The sequence below is a fragment of the Xiphias gladius genome, chromosome 4 (assembly GCF_016859285.1).
Source record: "Xiphias gladius isolate SHS-SW01 ecotype Sanya breed wild chromosome 4, ASM1685928v1, whole genome shotgun sequence".
Taxonomy (NCBI): Eukaryota; Metazoa; Chordata; class Actinopteri; order Istiophoriformes; family Xiphiidae; genus Xiphias; species Xiphias gladius.
Window position 1 is genome coordinate 3,619,635 of NC_053403.1, and position 19,930 is coordinate 3,639,564.

The window sequence follows — 19,930 nt, forward strand, 5'->3', positions numbered from 1 at the left end:
TTAAAATGTCAGTTTTTCTGATGCTGCTGCTTCATTTGACAGGTAAAATAATATTTAATCATATAATACAGAAGATGGACAAGTATTACTTTCTTTCTTTCTTTTGGTTTGTTTGATTTTTTTTTAAAGTTTTTCTTCACACTATGAGTATAATAGTTGGGTTCTTATTTCTGATTTCCTTCAAGGCTGTTACTGGACAATACTCCTCCTTCACTGTCAGAGGTGGAGGTGAAATCCCTTCACCTCGTGAAAAGGTTGTGATAGATGATCAGGTGAAATGTGACGGTGCTACCTGGCTCTTCAGTGGTTCAAGAGACACAGCAGCAGTAGAGCTGGTTGGACTCGGGCAGCTGGGTGAAAAAGCCAAATCTGAATCAGACAGACTGAGTGTTACAGAGAAGTGTTCTCTGGTGATAAAGAAGGTCACGGTTGAGGATGTTGGTCGCTACACCTGCAGACAGTTCAACAAATCAGGACGACAGCAAGGTCAAAATGCACAATGTTGAAATGTCTGTTATTACCAGTGAGTATTTAAATCCAAATGTTTTCAGCTCAGACCGTCTTGTTAGAACAGTAAGTTCCCACTGTGTGTGACGCTGAAGCTGCAAGCACGAATTTTGGCCCTGTTTTTACACCTGAATCTGACCGGGCCAATCAGAGGACAGGTGGTTCCGTTGCCTGAAATCTATAGCAGATTTTAAAGATGGAGGAAAGCGTGGCCTCTTGTGCGACCCGGGTGGGCTTAAAAACACACACAGCACATTAAGTGTTTACCATTATGTTATTTTATGAAATAAATAAATAAATAAAATGAAATAAGATAAAATATCTCCAACTCAACCAGCTTCTGCAAAGAAATCCTGTTTATGTATCATGGCCTCGGTAACACTGACAGGGAAGAGTAAGCATGTCCCCTTTCACGTCTCATTCTTTACACTACATTTTGCTCAAAGTATTTTCATTTACCTTACTAATATTTTGAATGCACGTGTTTATTTTTAAACTATATTATCGATATTCTTCCATCCCCGATTATTTATTTTTATGTAAAATAATTGGTTACGAAATAACTCGAAAAGTCGTCATTGAATTGCAGTGGTACAGAAAAAAATAAGATAATTTCCCCGTGAAATGAAGCGACAGAGATAAAAAAAAATCTTAACTGAAGAAGGAACAAACGGCTGACTCGCTCGCTCTGCCGGAACTTCGCCGTGTGACACCCGGCGGAAGTAAACAAAGCAAGGCGCTAGCGGCGTTAGCTCCATGGAAATGTTCAGTTAGCCGGGAGACGGTGGTGTGGTCGGGTCGCAGGTGAATCTTCCAGCTGTAACGAAGCAGCGATGTCTTCGCTTCAGTGTCTGAGACGGTTCGTAAACGAGCGACTAACCGCCGCTGCCGAAGAAATATTCGGAGCCTTTGAAAAAACCATCGTCGAGTACGAGGAAGAGGTCGCTCGTCAGCGCAGACTGCTGGATATCGTCTGGAAACCCGAAATAAAGTTACACAGGACGGGTCTGTAAAACCAGAACGGTCTTAATAAATACTAACAAAGGAATGAGGCTGATATTGGACTGATTTCACTGTGTTTTCTCCATCCAGACAACAATAGATCGGATCTAATTTAGAAACCTAGACTTGAGTAACGAGTTGACTCCAGTAACTTTTTAAAAACAATTTCTAGTCTGTGAAACCTTTATTCTGAAGATTCGGAAAAGGAGCATTCGCTACCTTTTTCCCGTTTAACCACATTGGACCAGATCTTGATCTAAAACCATTCTAATTGGACTGGTCAAATCTGAATCTGATTATCCCAGAGAGTCTAAAGACTCTTTAAAACATAGTTTCGGATTTATGCAAAAACAAAAAGGGAGCTTTCACTGCGTTTTTCTATATTAGTCTACAAAAGTCTCTCCATTTCATCTCTGATTTCCATGAAGATTTTCTCCTTCTCAATTAAAAACAAAAGTGGAAAAGTTATTTTAAGTCTTTGAAACACAGTCACACAACATCTTTGTAGATTAAATTTTGTTCACTTACTCTTCTAATTCCTATTTTCAATTACAAAGTCATGTTCTCTCATCTTTCCTTGAGACGTTTCCAAGAGACTTGGACTTGTAATAAATTTCAAGCCACAAATTGATAGGTTCTGGCAACACTGTTTAACTACTAAATTGCTGTACAATTTTTCCCACACATAGACTTAAATTGGGCAAGCCAGCCAGGTGTATATTGGTGGCCACCCAAGTATATTTGGAAACCCATTCTAGCATTTTTTTTGTTTTTATTTGTTTATCCGTCCGAGAGAACGATGCAATCTCTTAGCCAGTAGAGAATCTCCCCTCGCTCTACCCCTCCCCTACCTGCTCGTTCTGCTGTTGGGGGAAGTGTCTACAGAAGAGTCGCATGTGCTCTACAGAGAAACAGGGAGAAAGACAGGTTCTCTGGTATTGTGCTAGAAGACACAGACACAGTGGACATTTTAAATCACCCACCGGGTAAATCTGAGGCAAACTTCATCATTATCATTTTTCTATTTTCACATTTGTAACCTATTTTTTGTGCCTCTTTGTCCCTCCAGAGCTCCCACAGCAGCATGAATCTAAAGAGGAGGAGGTTCTCACTGAGCAGTTGCTCTGTGACCAGGAGAGGGACTCCAGTCCGGACAGAGAGGACCCAGAGCCACTACAGATTAAAGAGGAACGGGAGGAAATCTGCACCAGTCAGGAGGGAGGGCAGCTTGTACTGAAGCAGGAGACTGATACCTTTATGTTGACTCCTGATAATGAGGAAGGTGACCACAGAGAACCAGAACCAGACATTGACCACCAGCTCCTCTCTCACAACTCTCCTGTAGCTGAGAGCCAAGAGCAGAAAGGAAGCGAACATGTGGACTCAGGATCAACTAGAAATGCAGAGCCAAAGCCACAGAAGAGACGTCACAAAAACAGGAGTCACAGTAACAATGTATACAACTCTCCCATGTCAAAGATTGACTCTAATACTCACAGAGGTGAAAAGTCTTTCAAATGTGACACTTGTGGAAAAGCTTTTAAGTATAAGTGTCGATTGAATCAACATCTGAGAACTCACACAGGTGAGAAACCATATTCTTGTGAAACATGTGAGAAAAGTTTCAGATGTAGACAGAACTTGTTGATCCACATAAGAACTCACACAGGTGAGAAGCCATATATTTGCAAAATATGTGGGAAATGTTTTGGGCATAGTAGTGTCTTGAAAGTCCACATAAGAACTCACACAGGTGAGAGGCCGTACCCCTGCAACACCTGTGGGAAAACATTCTGTCAGTCGTCAGAGTTGAAAAAACATGTAAGAATTCATACAGGTTAAAAGTCGTATATTTACAAAATACATGGGAGAGTTTTCAGATTTAATGGTTTATTGACAAGAGAAGTCATATCACTGTACCACGTGAAGGAAAAGATGCTTCAATGTGTCTCAGGTGGGAAGGAATATAAGGTCACATACGGACAAGTAGCCTCGTGTTTTTAAAATATGTGGGAGAGCATTTGGTTCTAGTGGTTCATGGACTAAACACACTGGAACCGACAGAAGTGAAAACCACATAATTGCAGCTCTTGCGGGAAAAGATTTTGTCAGAGAATCAGCTTAAACAGGAGAAACCATTGAGATGAAACTTGAGAGGAGAAGAGTTCAGCAACTGAATGAAACACACTTTCACAACAGCTACATCTCTGTAGTTGAATGTATGAAATTTCCCAGTGAGAAGAGGTCACAGTATCTCAGTTTAACGTAGTACATTGTCAACAATGCCATCAGGTTTGGTTAAACTACCTTCGTTGTCTCCCTTCATATGACTGTATTACTCATATTCGCAACAGTATTACTTTGAAAATTGTATTGAAATTTCCCAAATCTGGGAAAAAACACGTTGTGAGTGCAGACTTCCTTCAAATGTAAACGACTGACTTCTTAGATGATTTTTTCTTTTACTATTTTTATACACTACCTCAGTCAAATGACTGGTCTGTGAATTGTCTGATGTTGAAGCTGAAAAGGTCTCTGGTGCTGTTGGGTCACTGATGTTGTCATCCTGCCAACTACAGTCTTTTCTTTTTGTCCAGAACATGTCCTTTAATTTTATATTTCTGTGTATTTTTTATGACATCGACTTGATACTGTTTTTATTGTTTCAGGCTTCAAAGGTGAAACAAACACAAGTTGTAGAAGATGTTCTACATGGTTTTATAGAAGGTGCCATATAAATAAACTTGATAACTTTTGTGACTGAATTTTAATAAGAAGAATATTTCTTTCAGTGCTGGTTATTCAGACTGATGTTCCCAAATGATGGGGTGAACGATCAGGGTAACTATGAGCGTCATCAGTCTAAGTGGTAGCAGTGTACACAGTGATCAGTGCAGGAAGGAATGTGGGCGACTAAATATTTTACCTGAGTACGACAATGAATGTCCTCAGGTGGCCAAGATTGCATATAACTTAAAGATAGGAAATCTTGAATGCTTCAATTTAAAAAAAAAAATGCAGGCATATCATTTTATGTTATACATACTAATACATTACTACATTTACCAGGCAAATATTTTAGTCTACTACATTTACTTCCCATCTGCAGCTACTTTGCTGAATAAAAGTTGACATTCAAAAACACAATGAGCTCATAAAATATGATGCCTTATTAAACTGTCCACTAATACACGAGCTACGTTAAAAAAAATGAAAATAGCTTCACAGCTGCTACAAAAACCTTACTAACATGTTGAATGCAAGTGTATTTTTACACTGAATTATTGCTGCTTTAACTTATCTGTATTAAATTCCTCCTGCTTATAGGAGTTTACGGAAAATGATTGGTTACGAAACAGCTCGAAAAGTTGTCATTGAACTGCAGTAGTACAGAAAAAAATAAGATAATTTCCCCGTGAAATGAAGCGATTGAGATTAAAAAAAATCTTAACTGAAGAAGGAACAAACGGCTGACTCGCTCGCTCTACCGGAACTTCGCCCTGTGACACCCGGCGGAAGTAAACAAACAAAAGCAAAGCGCTAGCGTCGTTAGCTCCATGGAAATGTTCAGTTAGCCGGGAGACGGTGGTGTGGTCGGGTCGCAGGTCAATCTTCCAGCTGCAACGAAGCAGCGATGTCTTCGCTTCAGTGTCTGAGACGGTTCGTCGACGAGCGACTAACCGCCGCTGCCGAAGAAATATTCGGAGCCTTTGAAAAAACCATCGTCGAGTACGAGGAAGAGGTCGCTCGTCAGCGCAGACTGCTGGATATCGTCTGGAAACCAGAAATAAGGTTACACAGGACAGGTATGTAAAACCGGAACGGTCTTAATAAATACTAACAAAGGAATGAGGCTGATATTGGAATTATTTCTCTGTGTTTTCTCCATCCAGAGAACAACAGACCAGGTCTAACTTAAAAACCCGATATTTATTCTTATCAAACCTGGATTTGATTAACGACTTGACTCCAGTGATTTTACACAGTTTCAGATTTGTAAAAGAAACCTTTATTCCGTTTGTGAACCTTCTGCCAAAAAGTGAGATTTCACTGCTTTCTTTCAACTCGAGACCACATCGGACCAGGTCCAGATCAAAAAACACTATACTTTGACTGGTCAAATCTGGACTAGATTATCGCAGATAGGCTAAGGACTTTTTTTAAAACACAGTTTCAGATTTGTGAAACCTCTATTCTGATCAGGAAAATAAAAAAAAGGAGATTTCACTGCTTTTTTTCTGTCGAGGTCTATAGAAGTCTAAGTCTCTCCATTTCATTTCTGATTCTCATAAAGGTCTCCTCCGTCTCAATTGAACTAGACTAGGTCAACACCGAGTATATGGCTGGACCGCCCTTCATCTGTCTGCTTCTCACCTACTGTCAGTGCTCACACATACAGTATTTTAATACAGCTGAATTCCCAATAAAGCTGTTCTCATTTACATGTTTCTGTTGTCAGACAACGGATCAAATATGAAATAGTAAATGAAACAGTGACTGAGACGCGGCCCAGAGAAAGTTAGAAGCGCATTCACGTCTGTGTCAGATGCTATGGGGTCGGTTGAACGAGACGCATCAAGAGGTGGGCCCTCGGAGGGGAGGAACGACCTCATGCCGGCGACTCTCTTCTGCAGAAAGTAGCCACAGTTTGTCCAAAAAGCTGCTAGATTTGGCGATAATGGGTGTAATTTCAATTTAGTCACGTGGCATCTGGCTGACCAATGGTGTAACTTCATCACTCACTCAGTCGTGAAACAATCGCGACTATAAGACTGGCCCCGCTGCTGCAGTCCAGGCAAAAACAAAAGCGGAGAATTTATTTTAACTCTTTGAAACAGTCACACAACATCTTTTGTAGATTTAATTTTGTTCACTAACTCTTCTACTTCTTCTTTTTTTAATAAAAATGTGTGGAGGTCTCTCATCTTTCCTTGAGACGTTTCGAAGAGACTTGGACTTGTAATAAATTTCAAGCCGCAAATAGATACGTTCTGGCGATGATGTTAAACTATTAAATCGCCTTATTTCTGTATTCACAAAAAGAATAAAGACTTCACAAATCAGAAATGATCATAAACAGCCTTTACCCTCTCCCTGTTACTCTGGTCCAAATTCGACAAGTGTAGTTTTCTTTATATCAACACGGTCCGGTGTGGCCCGGATGGGGAGGGGGGGGGTGAAATCGCCTGGGAGTGTCGCTACACTCACGATTTAAAACTTTGGTATACTGCAAAATACAGAGAGATTTACGTGGCGCTGATATGCTCAATCCGCATTGATAGAACTTGTTTGGCTAGTGCTTGAGTGGAACAAATGGTCATTTATATGTAAAAGTTCCGCCGCTCACATTTTGGTTGTCAGATCAGAATCTAACTTCAGCATTGTCATTTTTTATCATTGCATTTGTAACCTTTTTCTTGTTTCCATTTTTCCCTCTAGAGCTCCCACAGCAGCATGTATGTAAAGAGGAGGAGGTTCTCACTGACCAGCAGCTCTTAGACCAGGAGAGGGACTCCAGTCTGGACCAAGAGGACCCAGAGCCACTACAGATTAAAGAGGAACAGGAGGAAATCTGCACCAGTCAGGAGGGAGAGCGGCTTGTACTGAAGCAGGAGACTGATACCTTTATGTTGACTCCTGGTAATGAGGAAAGTGACCACAGAGAACCAGAACCAGACATTGACCACCAGCTCCTCTCTAGCAACTCTCCTGTAGCTGAGAGCCAAGAGCAGAAAGGAAGCGAACATGTGGACTCAGGATCAACTACAAATGAAGAGCCAAAGCCACAGAAGAGACGTCACAAAAACAGGAGTCACAGTAACAATGTATACAACTCTCCCATGTCAAAGATTGACTCTAATACTCACAGAGGTGAAAAGTCTTTCAAATGTGACACTTGTGGAAAAGCTTTTGAGTATAAGTCTGGATTGAATAATCATCTGAGAATCCACACGGATGAGAAACCATATTCTTGCGAAATGTGTGGGAAGTGTCTCAGAACTAGAAAAGGATTTTTAATCCACATAAGAACTCACACAGGTGAGAAGCCATATATTTGCAACATTTGTGGGAAGAGATTTAGTGACACTCCAACATTGAAAAAGCATATGCGAGTGCACACAGGTGAGAAGCCATATTCTTGTGAAACATGTGGGAAAAGTTTTGTATGTAGTAGTGACTTGAAAGTCCACATAAGAACTCACACAGGTGAGAAGCCGTACCCCTGCAGCAACTGTGGGAAAAGATTTAGAGACACCTCAGCATTGAAAAAGCATATGAGGTTGCACACAGGTGAGAAGCCATATTTATGCAAAATATGTGGGAAAAGTTTTGTACGCAGTGGTCATTTGAAAGTCCACATAAGAACTCACACAGGTGAGAAGCCGTACTCCTGCAACACCTGTGAGAAAAGATTTAGAGACACTTCAGCATTGAAAAAGCATATGAGAACTCACAGAGGTGAGAAGCTGCACTCCTGAAACGCCTGAAAGAAAAGATACTTCAATGTGTCTCAGCTGGGAAGGAATATAAGGTCACATACGGACAAGTAGCCTCGTGTTTTTAAAATATGTGGGAGAGCATTTGGTTCTAGTGGTTCATGGACTAAACACACTGGAACCGACAGAAGTGAAAACCACATAATTGCAGCTCTTGCGGGAAAATGTTTTTGTCAGAGAATCAGTTCACACAGGAGAAACCGTCAAGATGAAACTTGAGAGGAGAAGAGTTCAGCAACTGAATGAAACACACTTTCACAACAGCTACATCTCTGTAGTTGAATGTATGAAATTTCCCAGTGAGAAGAGGTCACAGTATCTCAGTTTAACGTAGTACATTGTCAACAATGCCATCAGGTTTGGTTAAACTACCTTCGTTGTCTCCCTTCATATGACTGCATTACTCATATTCGCAACAGTATTTCTTTGAAAATTGTATTGAAATCACCCAAATCTGGGAAAAAACACGTTGTGAGTGCAGACTTCCTTCAAATGTAAACGACTGACTTCTTAGATGAATTTTTTTCTTTTACTATTTTTATACACTACCTCAGTCAAATGACTGGTCTGTGAATTCTCTGATGTTGAAGCTGAAAAAGTCTCTGGTGCTGTTGGGTCACTGATGTTGTCATCCTGCCAACTACAGTCTTTTCTTTTGGTCCAGAACATGTCCTTTAATTTTATATTTCTGTGTATTTTTTCTGACATCGACTTGATACAGTTTTTATTGTTTATGGCTTCAAAGGTGAAACACAAACACAAGTTGTAGAAGATGTTCTACATGGTTTTATAGAAGGTGCCATATAAATAAACTTGATAACTTTTGTGACTGAATTTTAATAAGAAGAATATTTCTTTCAGTGCTGGTTATTCAGACTGATGTTCCCAAATTGATGGGGTGAACGATCAGGGTAACTATGAGCGTCATCAGTCTAAGTGGTAGCAGTGTACACAGTGATCAGTGCAGGAAGGAACGTGGGCGACTAAATGCTGTTTTTCTGACCTCGTGTATTTGTTCTAACAATAAAGCTTTGTAAGGTGATAATGTCAGAAAAACCAGATTCACACTGAAGTCTTATATTCTTCTACAATACTACATTTACCAGGCAAATATTTTAGTCTACTACATTTACTTGCCAGCTGCAGCTACTTCGCTGAATAAAAGTTGACATTCAAAAACACAATGAGCTCATAAAATATGATGCCTTATTAAACTGTCCACTAATACACGAGCTACATAAAAAAAAAAAAAAAATTTAAAAATCAAGTACTCTACTTGAGTACAACAATGAAGGTTCTCAGGTGGCCAAGATTGCATTTAACTTACACAGATATGAACTCTTGAATGCTTCGATTAAAGAAAAAAAAAACTGTTTGAAGGCATTTCATTTTATGCTATATATACAGTTAGGCACATAAGTATTTGGACAGTGAGTGGGTAATTTGGGGAGGACAGTAAACCAAGAAGTCAGTCATATGCAGTGATTCAGCAGCAGGTTTAACTGCAATAAGGGAAATCAAATCCAAGAAATCACAAAGCGGGGTGTGAGGTGGGTTTTATTTGGGTACTAGGAAATCAAATCCAAGAAATCACAAAGCGGGATGTGAGGTGGGTTTTATTTGGGTACTAGCATGCATGTGTTTAGAGGGAAACGAGACAACAAATTGCTTTGCAAAGAACGCTGCTCCGGAGGAAAGAAGACACATTGCCCTACAATACGGACTGTCAGCATACACCTCAATCATAAAGAAGTCAGTAAAAGAAATGTGGGAGAGTACATGGGAAAAAGAAAAGAAGAGGAGGTCTTACTTTACAATACAAAGACCAATGGAAGAAGCAAAAAGGTATTTTTCCTTCAAAAGAAAGGATTTAGTTGTCACAACCAGGTTTAGGTTTGGGCATCGTGGGCTCAGGTGTGAGCTGGCTCTGACTGGGGAGCACCCAGATGGCAAATGTGGGTTTGGAGGCTCAGACACAGTAAGACAAAGCCTGATGCAGCGCAAGAATTACTCACTTCAGAGGAGGAAGCTGTTCAAAGACCTTTGGAGTAACAGTTGTAGTAGTAGCACTAGTAGTAGTAGCAGTAGCAGTAGCAGTAGTAGTAACAGTAGTAGCAGTAGTAGTAGTAGTAGCAGTAGTAGTAGTAGTAGTAGCAGTAGCAGTGGTAGTAGTAGTAGTAGCAGTAGCAGTAGTAGTAATAGTAGTAGCAGTAGTAGTAGTAGTAGCAGTAGTAGTAGTAGTAGCAGTAGTAACAGTAGTAGTAGTAGTAGTAGTAGTAGTAGCAGTAGCAGTAGCAGTAGTAGCAGCAGTAGTAGTAGCAGTAGCAGTAGTAGCAGTAGCAGTAGAAGAAGTAGTAGTAGTAGCAGTAGTAGTAGTAGTAGTAGCAGTAGCAGTAGCAGTAGCAGTAGTAGCAGTAGTAGCAGTAGCAGCAGGAGTAGTAGCAGCACTACTACCACAACTAGCAGCAGTAGCAGTAGTAGTAGCAGTAGCAGTAGCAGTAGTAGCAGTAGCAGTAGCAGTAACAGTAGTAGTAGTAGCACTAGTAGTAGCAGTAGTAGTAGTAAGGTATTAGTAGTAGTAGTAGCAGTAGCAGCAGTAGTAGTAGCAGTAGTAGTAATAGTAGTAGCAGTAGCAGCAGTAGTAGCAGCAGTAGTAGTAACAGTAGTAGCAGTAGCAGTAGTAGTAGTAGTAGAAGTAACAGTAGTAGTAGTAGTAGTAGTAACAGTAGCGGCACTACTACCACTACTAGTACTAGTAGTAGTAGTAGTAGTGGTAGTAGAAGAAGAAGAAGAAGAAGAAGAAGAAGAAGAAGAAGAAGAAGAAGAAGAAGAAGGGCAGGAAAAGGAACAGTAGAGGGCAGCAATAGGCCAGTTTAGAGTCTAGTCTTTCTACACACAAGAAGAAGAAGTAAACAAAGCAAGGCGCTAGCGTCGTTAGCTCCATGGAAATGTTCAGTTAGCCGGGAGACGGTGGTGTGGTCGGGTCGCAGGTGAATCTTCCAGCTGTGACGAAGCAGCGATGTCTTCGCTTCAGTGTCTGAGACGGTTCGTAAACGAGCGACTAACCGCCGCTGCCGAAGAAATATCCGGAGCCTTTGAAAAAAACATCGTCGAGTACGAGGAAGAGGTCGCTCGTCAGCGCAGACTGCTGGATATCGTCTGGAAACCCGAAATAAAGTTACACAGGACGGGTCTGTAAAACCAGAACGGTCTTAATAAATACTAACAAAGGAATGAGGCTGATATTGGACTTATTTCTCTGTGTTTTCTCCATCCAGAGAACAACAGACCAGGTCTAACTTGATATTTATTCTTATCAAACCTGGACTTGATTAACGGCTTGACTCCAGTGACTGATTAAACACAGTTACAGATTTGTGAAACCTTTATTAAATTTTTGCAAATGTAATAAGATGGGAGATTTTACTGCTTTTTTCTACATAAGTCTATAAAAGTCTTAAGTCTCTCCATTTTATTTCTGATTTCCATGAAAATCTCAACCTTGTCACTTAAAAACCAAAGTAGAAAAGTTATTTTAAGTCTTTGAAACAGAGTCACACAACATCTTTGTAGATAAAATGTGTTCACTTTCACTTCGATTTCTTATTTTGAATAAAACTTTGTGTTCTCTCATCTTTTCTTGAGACATTTCAGAGACTTGGACTTTGAATTAATCTGACATGGATATGTTCTGGCAATACTGTTAAACTGCAAAATTGCTGTATTTCCATATTCACAGAGAGAATAAAGGCTTCACACAGCTGAAACTGGTTTAAACAGTCTTTACACTCTCCCTGTTACTCTAGACGACATTTGACAAGTTTAGTTTTCTATATATGGACCTGGTCTGATGCCGTCTGTGTTTTCAAAAAAATAGTAAAAATCTTGCAAATCTGAAACTGTCTTTCAACACTAACTGGAGTCTATTTGTTGATCAAGTCCAGGTTTGATGAGTATAAACGCAGGGACTTTTAAGACAGACCTGGTCTATTGTTGTCTGGATGGAGAAAACTCACAGAAGTGTCCTTGTGTTGTTGTTGCTTTCATAAAACAAAGATTTCACAAATTTGAATATGGATTTCAAACTGCATCGAATGATCAACGAGAATGTCCTTACACAACAATAAATGGTGCAAAAAATTGAGAAATAGTCATCTAGTGTTGTAACTTAACTTTCCCCATGATTGTGGAATCTGAAACCAACCTCAGCATTGTCATTTTTCTATTTTCACATTTATAACCTATTTTTTGTGACTTTTTGTCCCTCCAGAGCTCCCACAGCCACATGAATGTAAAGAGGAGGAGGTTCTCGCTGAGCAGCAGCTCTGTGACCAGGAGAGGGACTCCAGTCTGGACCAAGAGGACCCAGAGCCACTACAGATTAAAGAGGAACAGGAGGAAATCTGCACCAGTCAGGAGGGAGAGCAGCTTGTACTGAAGCAGGAGACTGATACCTTTATGTTGACTCCTGGTAACGAGAAAAGTGACCACGGTGAACCAGAACCAGACAGTGACCACCAGCTCCTCTCTAGCAACTCTCCTGTAGCTGAGAGCCAAGAGCAGAAAGGAAGCGAACATGTGGACTCAGGATCAACTAGAAATGCAGAGCCAAAGCCACAGAAGAGACGTCACAAAAACAGGAGTCACAGTAACAATGTATACAACTCTCCCATGTCAAAGATTGACTCTAATACTCACAGAGGTGAAAAGTCTTTCAAATGTGACACTTGTGGAAAAGCTTTTAAGTATAAATCCGAATTGAAAAAACATATGAGAATCCACTCTAGTGAGAAACCATATTCTTGCAAAATGTGTGGGAAGTGTCTCAGAAGTAAAGAAGGCTTTTTGATCCACATGAGAACTCACACAGGTGAGAAGCCGTACGCCTGCAGCACCTGTGGGAAAAGATTTATTACCATGTCATCATGGAAAAAGCATATGCGAACTCACACAGGTGAGAAGCCATATTCTTGCGAAATCTGTGAGAAGAGTCTCAGAACTAGAACAGGCTTTTTGATCCACATGAGAACTCACACAGGTGAGAAGCCGTACGCCTGTAACACCTGTGGGAAAAGATTTAGTAATACTCCAACACTGAAAAAGCATATGAGATTGCACACAGGTGAGAAGCCGTACTCATGTGAGACATGTGGGAAAAGTTTTGTATGTATTGCTGCTTTAAAAGTCCACATAAGAACTCACACAGGTGAGAAGCCGTACTCCTGCAACACCTGTGGGAAAAGATTTAGTCAAATGTCAGCACTGAAAAGGCATATACGAACTCACACAGGTGAGAAACCATATTCCTGTGAAACGTGCGGGAAAAGTTTTGTATGTAGTCGTATCTTGATAGACCACATAAGAACTCACACAGGGGAGAAGCCGTACCCCTGCAACACCTGTGGGAAAAGATTTAGTTCCCTTTCAGGATTGAAATATCATGAGAGTATTCACACAGGTGAGAAGCCATACGCCTGCAAAACATGTGAGAGAGGTTTCAGATGCAGACAGACCTTGTTGATCCACATGAGAACTCACACAGGTGAGAAGCCATATTGTTGCGACTCTCCCATGCCCAAGACTGACTCTAGCACTCACAGAGGGGAAAAGTCTTTCAAATGTGACACTTGTGGAAACACTTTTAAGTACAAGTCGTCATTGCATAAACACCTGAGAATCCACACAGGTGAGAAACCATACTCTTGCGAAACATGTGGGAAGAGTCTCAGAAGTAGAGAAGGCTTGTTGATCCACATGAGAACTCACACAGGTGAGAAGCCGTACCCCTGCAGCATCTGTGGGAAAAGATTTAGTGACCATTCAGCATTGAAAAATCATATGAAAACTCACACAGGTGAGAAGGCATATTCTTGCGAAACATGTGAGAAAGCTTTCAGATGTAAACAGGCCTTGTTGATCCACATGAGAACTCACACAGGTGAGAAGCCATATTCTTGTGAAACATGTGGGAAAAGTTTTGTATGTAGTGGTGTCTTGAAAGTCCACATAAGAACTCACACAGGTGAGAAGCCGTACCCCTGCAACACCTGTGGGAAAAGATTCTGTCAGTCGTCACAGTTGAAGAGGCATCTTATGATTCATACAGGTTAAAAGTCGTGTATTTACAAAACACATGGGAGAGTTTTCAGACTTAGTGGTTAATTGACGTCACGTCAGAAGAGCCCACACTGGTGAGAAGTTACATCACTGCAACATCTGATGTGTCTCATTTGGAAGGCATAGAAGATCCCATACAGACAAGTAGCCATGTGTTTTTTAAAATATGTGGAATAGCATTTGGTTCTAGTGGTTCATGGACTAAACACACTGGAACCGACAGAAGTGAAAACCACATAATTGCAGCTCTTGCGGGAAAAGGTTTTGTCAGAGAATCAGTTCACACAGGAGAAACCGTCAAGATGAAACTTGAGAGGAGAAGAGTTCAGCAACTGAATGAAACACACTTTCACAACAGCTACATCTCTGTAGTTGAATGTATGAAATTTCCCAGTGAGAAGAGGTCACAGTATCTCAGTTTAACGTAGTACATTGTCAACAATGCCATCAGGTTTGGTTAAACTACCTTCGTTGTCTCCCTTCATATGACTGTGTTACTCATATTTACAATAGTAATTCTTTGAAAATTGTATTGAAATCACCCAAGTCTTTTCTTTTTGTCCAGAACATGTCCTTTAATTTTATTTTTCTGTGTATTTTTTATGACATCGACTTGATACGGTTTTTATTGTTTCAGGCCTCAAAGGTGAAACACAAACACAAGTTATAAAAGATGCTGTGAAGAAGAGTTCTTTTATTAGTGTTCAATAATAACATGACAGAGGTGTTTTAAGGTCATAAAATATGATGCCTTGTTAAACCGTTGACTCTTATGTGAACTAGGAAAAAAAATTTAAAATAGCTCCCCCTTGACTAGCTTTTACATATCATGGCTTCCTCAATACTCACAGTGGATATTACGCATGACTACTTTCACGTTTCACACATTAAACTACATCTTGCTGAAAGTAATTTCGTTCACCTTACTAACATGTTGAATGCAAGTGTGATTTTACACTGAAAAATTGCTGCTTTAACTTATCTGTATTAAATTCCTCCATCCCTGCTTATATGAGTTTACGGAAAATGATTGGTTACGAAATAGCTCGAAAAGTCGTCATTGAACTGCACTAGTACAGAAAAAAATAAGATCATTTCCCCGTGAAATGAAGCGACAGAGATTAAAAAATCTTAACTGAAGAAGGAACAAACGGCTGACTCGCTCGCTCTGCCGGAACTTCTCAGTGTGACACCCAGCGGAAGTAAACAAAGCAAAGCGCTAGCGGCGTTAGCTCCATGGAAATGTTCAGTTAGCCGGGAGACGGTGGTGTGGTCGGGTCGCAGGTGAATCTTCCAGCTGTAACGAAGCAGCGATGTCTTCGCTTCAGTGTCTGAGACGGTTCGTCGACGAGCGACTAACCGCCGCTGCCGAAGAAATATTCGGAGCCTTTGAAAAAACCATCGTCGAGTACGAGGAAGAGGTCGCTCGTCAGCGCAGACTGCTGGATATCGTCTGGAAACCCGAAATAAAGTTACACAGGACAGGTCTGTAAAACCAGAACGGTCTTAATAAATACTAACAAAGGAATGAGGCTGATATTGGACTGATTTCACTGTGTTTTCTCCATCCAGAGAACAACAGACCAGGTCTAACTTAGAAACGTTTCATAGAGACCAGGTCTTGAAATAGATTTCAAGCCACAATTCGATACGTCCTGGCGACACTGTTAAACTACCGAATCTCTACATATCTGTATTCACGAAATGAATAAAGGGATAACAAATCTGAAACTATCGCAGTCTTTACATTTAAACGATTTTAACATAAGGTTGCAACATAACAAAATGAGGGGTTATATAATATATGCCTCTCACACACTTAAATTTCGAAAATCTGGCTTCGCCACCTCAACATCTGCGTTGGCCGATTTCCAGAGTTTTTGCACATTCTTCTGTGTTTTATTTTTATAGATCCAAACTTTTGCCTGTGAAGTGACATATGCGTCTTCACAGGCCCTGTTTTGTGTTTAGGCAATGGTTACTAATGAAGACCCCTGGTTTATTGTTGCCTGGATGCAGAGACCACGCTGAAATCGCTTTTTTTTTTTAAAATGTTTTTGTTTTTGTTACTTCATAAATAAAATTAGAACTTCATAGATTTGAAAGTGAGTTTCAATCAGCATGAGAGATTCAAAAAGAATGTCCTTACTCGTCAATATGTGGTGCAAAACGCAAAGAACCAGTCACTTACTGTTGTAACTTAACTCCGACATTTTCATTTTTCTATCATTGCATTTGTAACCATTTTCTTGTTTCCGTTTGTCCCTCCAGAGCTCCCACAGCAGCATGAATGTAAAGAGGAGGAGGTTCTCACTGACCAGCAGCTCTGTGACCAGGAGAGGGACTCCAGTCTGGACCAAGAGGACCCAGAGCCACTACAGATTAAAGAGGAACAGGAGGAAATCTGCACCAGTCAGGAGGGAGAGCGGCTTGTACTGAAGCAGGAGACTGATACCTTTATGTTGACTCCTGGTAATGAGGAAAGTGACCACAGTGAACCAGAACCAGACATTGACCACCAGCTCCTCTCTCACAACTCTCCTGTAGCTGAGAGCCAAGACCAGAAAGGAAGCGAACATGTGGACTCAGGATCAACTAGAAATGCAGAGCCAAAGCCACAGAAGAGACGTCACAGTAACAATGTATACAACTCTCCCATGTCAAAGATTGACTCTAATACTCACAGAGGTGAAAAGTCTTTCAAATGTGACACTTGTGGAAAAGCTTTTGAGTATAAGTCTGGATTGACTAGACACAGTAAAATCCACACAGGTGAGAAACCATATTCTTGTGAAACATGTGGGAAACCTTTCAGATGTAGAAGTAACTTGTCAGCCCACATGAGAATCCACACGGGTGAGAAACCATACATCTGTAACACCTGTGAGAAAGGTTTCAGGTGCAGAAGTGAATTGTTTGACCATATGAGAAGTCACACAGGTGAAAAACCCTATTGTTGTAAAATTTGTGGGAAAAGTCTCAGAACTAGAGCAGGTTTGTTGATCCACATGAGAACTCACACAGGTGAGAAACCATACCCTGCAACACCTGTGGGAAAAGATTTAGTGACCATTCAGCATTGAAAAAGCATATGAGAACTCACACAGGTGAGAAGCCATATTCTTGTGAAAGATGTGGGAAAAGGTTTAGTGAAGAGTCAGCATTGAAAGTCCACCTGAGAACTCACACAGGAGAGAAGCCATATTCTTGCAAAATATGTAGGAAAAAGTTCATTCTGCCATCATCTTGAATGTCCACATGAAAACTCACACAGGTGAGAGGCCGTACCTGCAACACCTGAAAAAGCAGTGTAAAAATTACAGGTTAAAAAGTCATATATATAGAGAAACACATGAAAAGTTTTTTTTCCCTGGGGCTGGGAGGGATCAGAGCAGAGCAGGTCATCACATCAAAAAAGGAAGAGGTGTGCCAATCCCATCCTCTCTCAGTCCGTGCATCTGTGCCTTGGTCCTGGAGGATACTGTGTGAGTGTGTGTAGAAAATATAGTATATATAAAAAAAGAGTGCTGTATGTGTGTGTGTGTGTTTTGTGTGATGAATGGAATGTGTAGGTAGTGTAACGCGCTTTTAGCAAAGCACTATATCAGTGCTGTCCATTTACCATTTACTCAGTGGTTAATTGAACACCCACACTGGTGAGAAGTCACATCACTTCAACACATGAAGGAAATGATACTTCAATGTGTCTCAGGTGGGAAGGAATATAAGGTCACATACGGACAAGTAGCTTTGTGTTTGCAAAATATATGGAATAGCATTTGGTTCTAGTGGTTCCTGGACTAAACACACTGGAACCGACAGAAGTGAAAACCACATAATTGCAGCTCTTGTGGGAAAATGTTTTTGTCAGAGAATCAGTTTAAACAGGAGAAACCATTGAGATGAAACTTGAGAGGAGAAGAGTTCAGCAACTGAATGAAACACACTTTCACAACAGCTACATCTCTGTAGTTGAATGTATGAAATTTCCCAGTGAGAAGAGGTCACAGTATCTCAGTTTAACGTAGTACATTGTCAACAATGCCATCAGGTTTGGTTAAACTACCTTCACTGCTTCCCTTCATATTTGCAACAGTATTTCTTTGAAACTTGTAATCTCCAAAAGCTTGGAAAACAATTGTGAGTACATACATCCTACAAATGCATATGACTGACTTTTTAATTGATATTTCTTTTACTATTTTTATACACTACCTCAGTCAAATGACTGGTCTGTGAATTCTCTGATGTTGAAGCTGAAAAGGTCTCTGGTGCTGTTGGGTCACTGGTGTTGTCATCTTGCAGTCTTTTTCTCTCTTTCTCCCTCTCTTTTTATCTCTCAATCCAGCTGGTGGTTACATATCACGGCCCACACCATGGTAGGTTCCGTTCAAGGTTCCTAGTTGTTAAAAGGGAGTTGTTCCTTGCCACTGTTGCCAAGTGCTTACTCGGTGGGAAATAATGGTTTTTTGTAAATGTAAATAGAAGGGGGACGGTCTAGACCTATATGAAAAGTGCCCCAAGATAACTTCTGTTATTTGTTGATATAAAAATGAATTTGAAACAAACTGAATTTTCTTTTTATTCCAGAACATGTCCTTTAATTTTATATTTTTGTGTATTTTTTCTGACATCAACTTGATACAGTTTTTATTGTTTCAGGCTTCAAAGGTGAAACACAAACACAAGTTGTAGAAGATGTTCTACATGGTTTTATAGAAGGTGCAATATAAATAAACTTGATAACTTTTGTGACTGAATTTTAATAAGAAGAATATTTCTTTCAGTGCTGGTTATTCAGACTGATGTTCCCAAATTGATGGGGTGAACGATCAGGGTAACTATGAGCGTCATCAGTCTAAGTGGTAGCAGTGTACACAGTGATCAGTGCAGGAAGGAACGTGGGCGACTAAATGCTGTTTTTTCTGACCTCATGTATTTGTTCTAACAATAAAGCTTTGTAAGGTGATAATGTCAGAAAAATGAAAAAATGACAAAAAAGTATTTTTACTCATTTATTATTTTTAATAAGACGCTCTGAAGAGGTTACAAGCAATATGATTTTGATGTATGGCTTCATCTGTCTTGTATAAGTGGCAGGTCACAGGTGATCCGAGGAACGTGGGAGTGTTTGAAAAAGGACCAATGCGTTTAAGGGTAAAGCAGTCAAAACATGCTTTTTTTTAGCTCCGTTCACCACTTGAGGGCACTACAGGCTTTCGGACACAGCCACCCCCAAATGTCTTTCCGGAGATTTGTATTCAGTTAGAAAATCTGCCCTGTGGGTCAGACTCATCTTCCAGTTGAAGGGAAGCCGAACCAGACCAGAAACTGGGCGAACATACAAATCTTGTATCCCACCCGTACAGCAGCAGTGCGTATAGACCTGTATGCTCCAGGGTAAGTGTCCATCATTTTACCCGTTGGCCGCAGTACACAAAAGAGTTGTGTATCAGCGATGAGCATCACATGGCCGACAGTGAGTGAGTGAGGGTTCCCCTCCAAAGCGAGGGGCACCTGGGGGATTGATACAGAATTTAATTCCCTCCTCTTCCAGTTGTTTTTCTCTAGAGTAGGACAACAGAAGTCACTCTGTAAGCGAGCATTAGTGACTTGAATTTGATTCTAGCGGCCATGGGTAGCCGGTGGAGTTCAGTGAGCAGCAGAGTGACATGCACTTTTTAGCCTGATCAAAAATCAGATGCGACGCCACATCCGGGACGATCTGTAAGGGTCTCACTGTGCGTGAAGGGAGACCCGCTAGAAGGGCATTGCGGTAGTGGAGGTGTGAGGTAACCATTGCCTAC

General features: G+C 40.6%; 3 protein-coding genes across 4 annotated transcripts; all 3 read left to right on the forward strand.

Annotated features, from left to right (window-relative positions):
• Positions 1 to 1,191: 1,191 nt before the first annotated feature.
• On the forward strand, positions 1,192 to 17,261 carry LOC120788671 (zinc finger protein 502-like). The gene is made up of 3 exons (XM_040124628.1): positions 1,192 to 1,512; positions 2,579 to 2,988; positions 16,790 to 17,261. Exons 1-3 carry the CDS (start codon positions 1,341 to 1,343, stop codon positions 17,204 to 17,206), a joined length of 999 nt encoding a protein of 332 aa, XP_039980562.1. The 5' UTR covers positions 1,192 to 1,340; the 3' UTR covers positions 17,207 to 17,261.
• Positions 5,004 to 8,473, forward strand: LOC120788670 (zinc finger protein 664-like). The gene is made up of 2 exons (XM_040124626.1): positions 5,004 to 5,315; positions 6,949 to 8,473. The coding sequence occupies exons 1-2, from the start codon at positions 5,144 to 5,146 to the stop codon at positions 7,986 to 7,988; spliced, it is 1,212 nt and encodes a 403-aa protein (XP_039980560.1). The 5' UTR covers positions 5,004 to 5,143; the 3' UTR covers positions 7,989 to 8,473.
• LOC120788669 (zinc finger protein 345-like) lies at positions 10,855 to 14,646 on the forward strand. 2 transcript variants are annotated; one of them, XM_040124625.1, is made up of 3 exons: positions 10,855 to 11,197; positions 12,277 to 13,944; positions 14,029 to 14,646. In XM_040124625.1, the coding sequence occupies exons 1-3, from the start codon at positions 11,026 to 11,028 to the stop codon at positions 14,115 to 14,117; spliced, it is 1,929 nt and encodes a 642-aa protein (XP_039980559.1). In that variant the 5' UTR covers positions 10,855 to 11,025; the 3' UTR covers positions 14,118 to 14,646. The 2 variants fall into 2 exon arrangements, with proteins under 2 accessions (XP_039980559.1, XP_039980558.1); XM_040124624.1 differs by having other exon boundaries at positions 10,856 to 11,197; positions 12,277 to 14,646.
• Positions 17,262 to 19,930: the final 2,669 nt, after the last annotated feature.

Excerpts from the sequence above, each read along its gene's own strand:
- LOC120788671 (XM_040124628.1), top strand. The coding sequence starts at position 1,341 with ATGTCTTCGCTTCAGTGTCTGAGACGGTTCGTAAACGAGCGACTAACC. Across the intron at positions 1,513-2,578 it reads AATAAAGTTACACAGGACGG|AGCTCCCACAGCAGCATGAA; the intron begins GTCTGTAAAACC and ends TTGTCCCTCCAG. Across the intron at positions 2,989-16,789 it reads ACAACTCTCCCATGTCAAAG|ATTGACTCTAATACTCACAG; the intron begins ATTGACTCTAAT and ends CCCATGTCAAAG.
- LOC120788670 (XM_040124626.1), top strand. The coding sequence starts at position 5,144 with ATGTCTTCGCTTCAGTGTCTGAGACGGTTCGTCGACGAGCGACTAACC. Across the intron at positions 5,316-6,948 it reads AATAAGGTTACACAGGACAG|AGCTCCCACAGCAGCATGTA; the intron begins GTATGTAAAACC and ends TTTTCCCTCTAG.
- LOC120788669 (XM_040124624.1), top strand. The coding sequence starts at position 11,026 with ATGTCTTCGCTTCAGTGTCTGAGACGGTTCGTAAACGAGCGACTAACC. Across the intron at positions 11,198-12,276 it reads AATAAAGTTACACAGGACGG|AGCTCCCACAGCCACATGAA; the intron begins GTCTGTAAAACC and ends TTGTCCCTCCAG.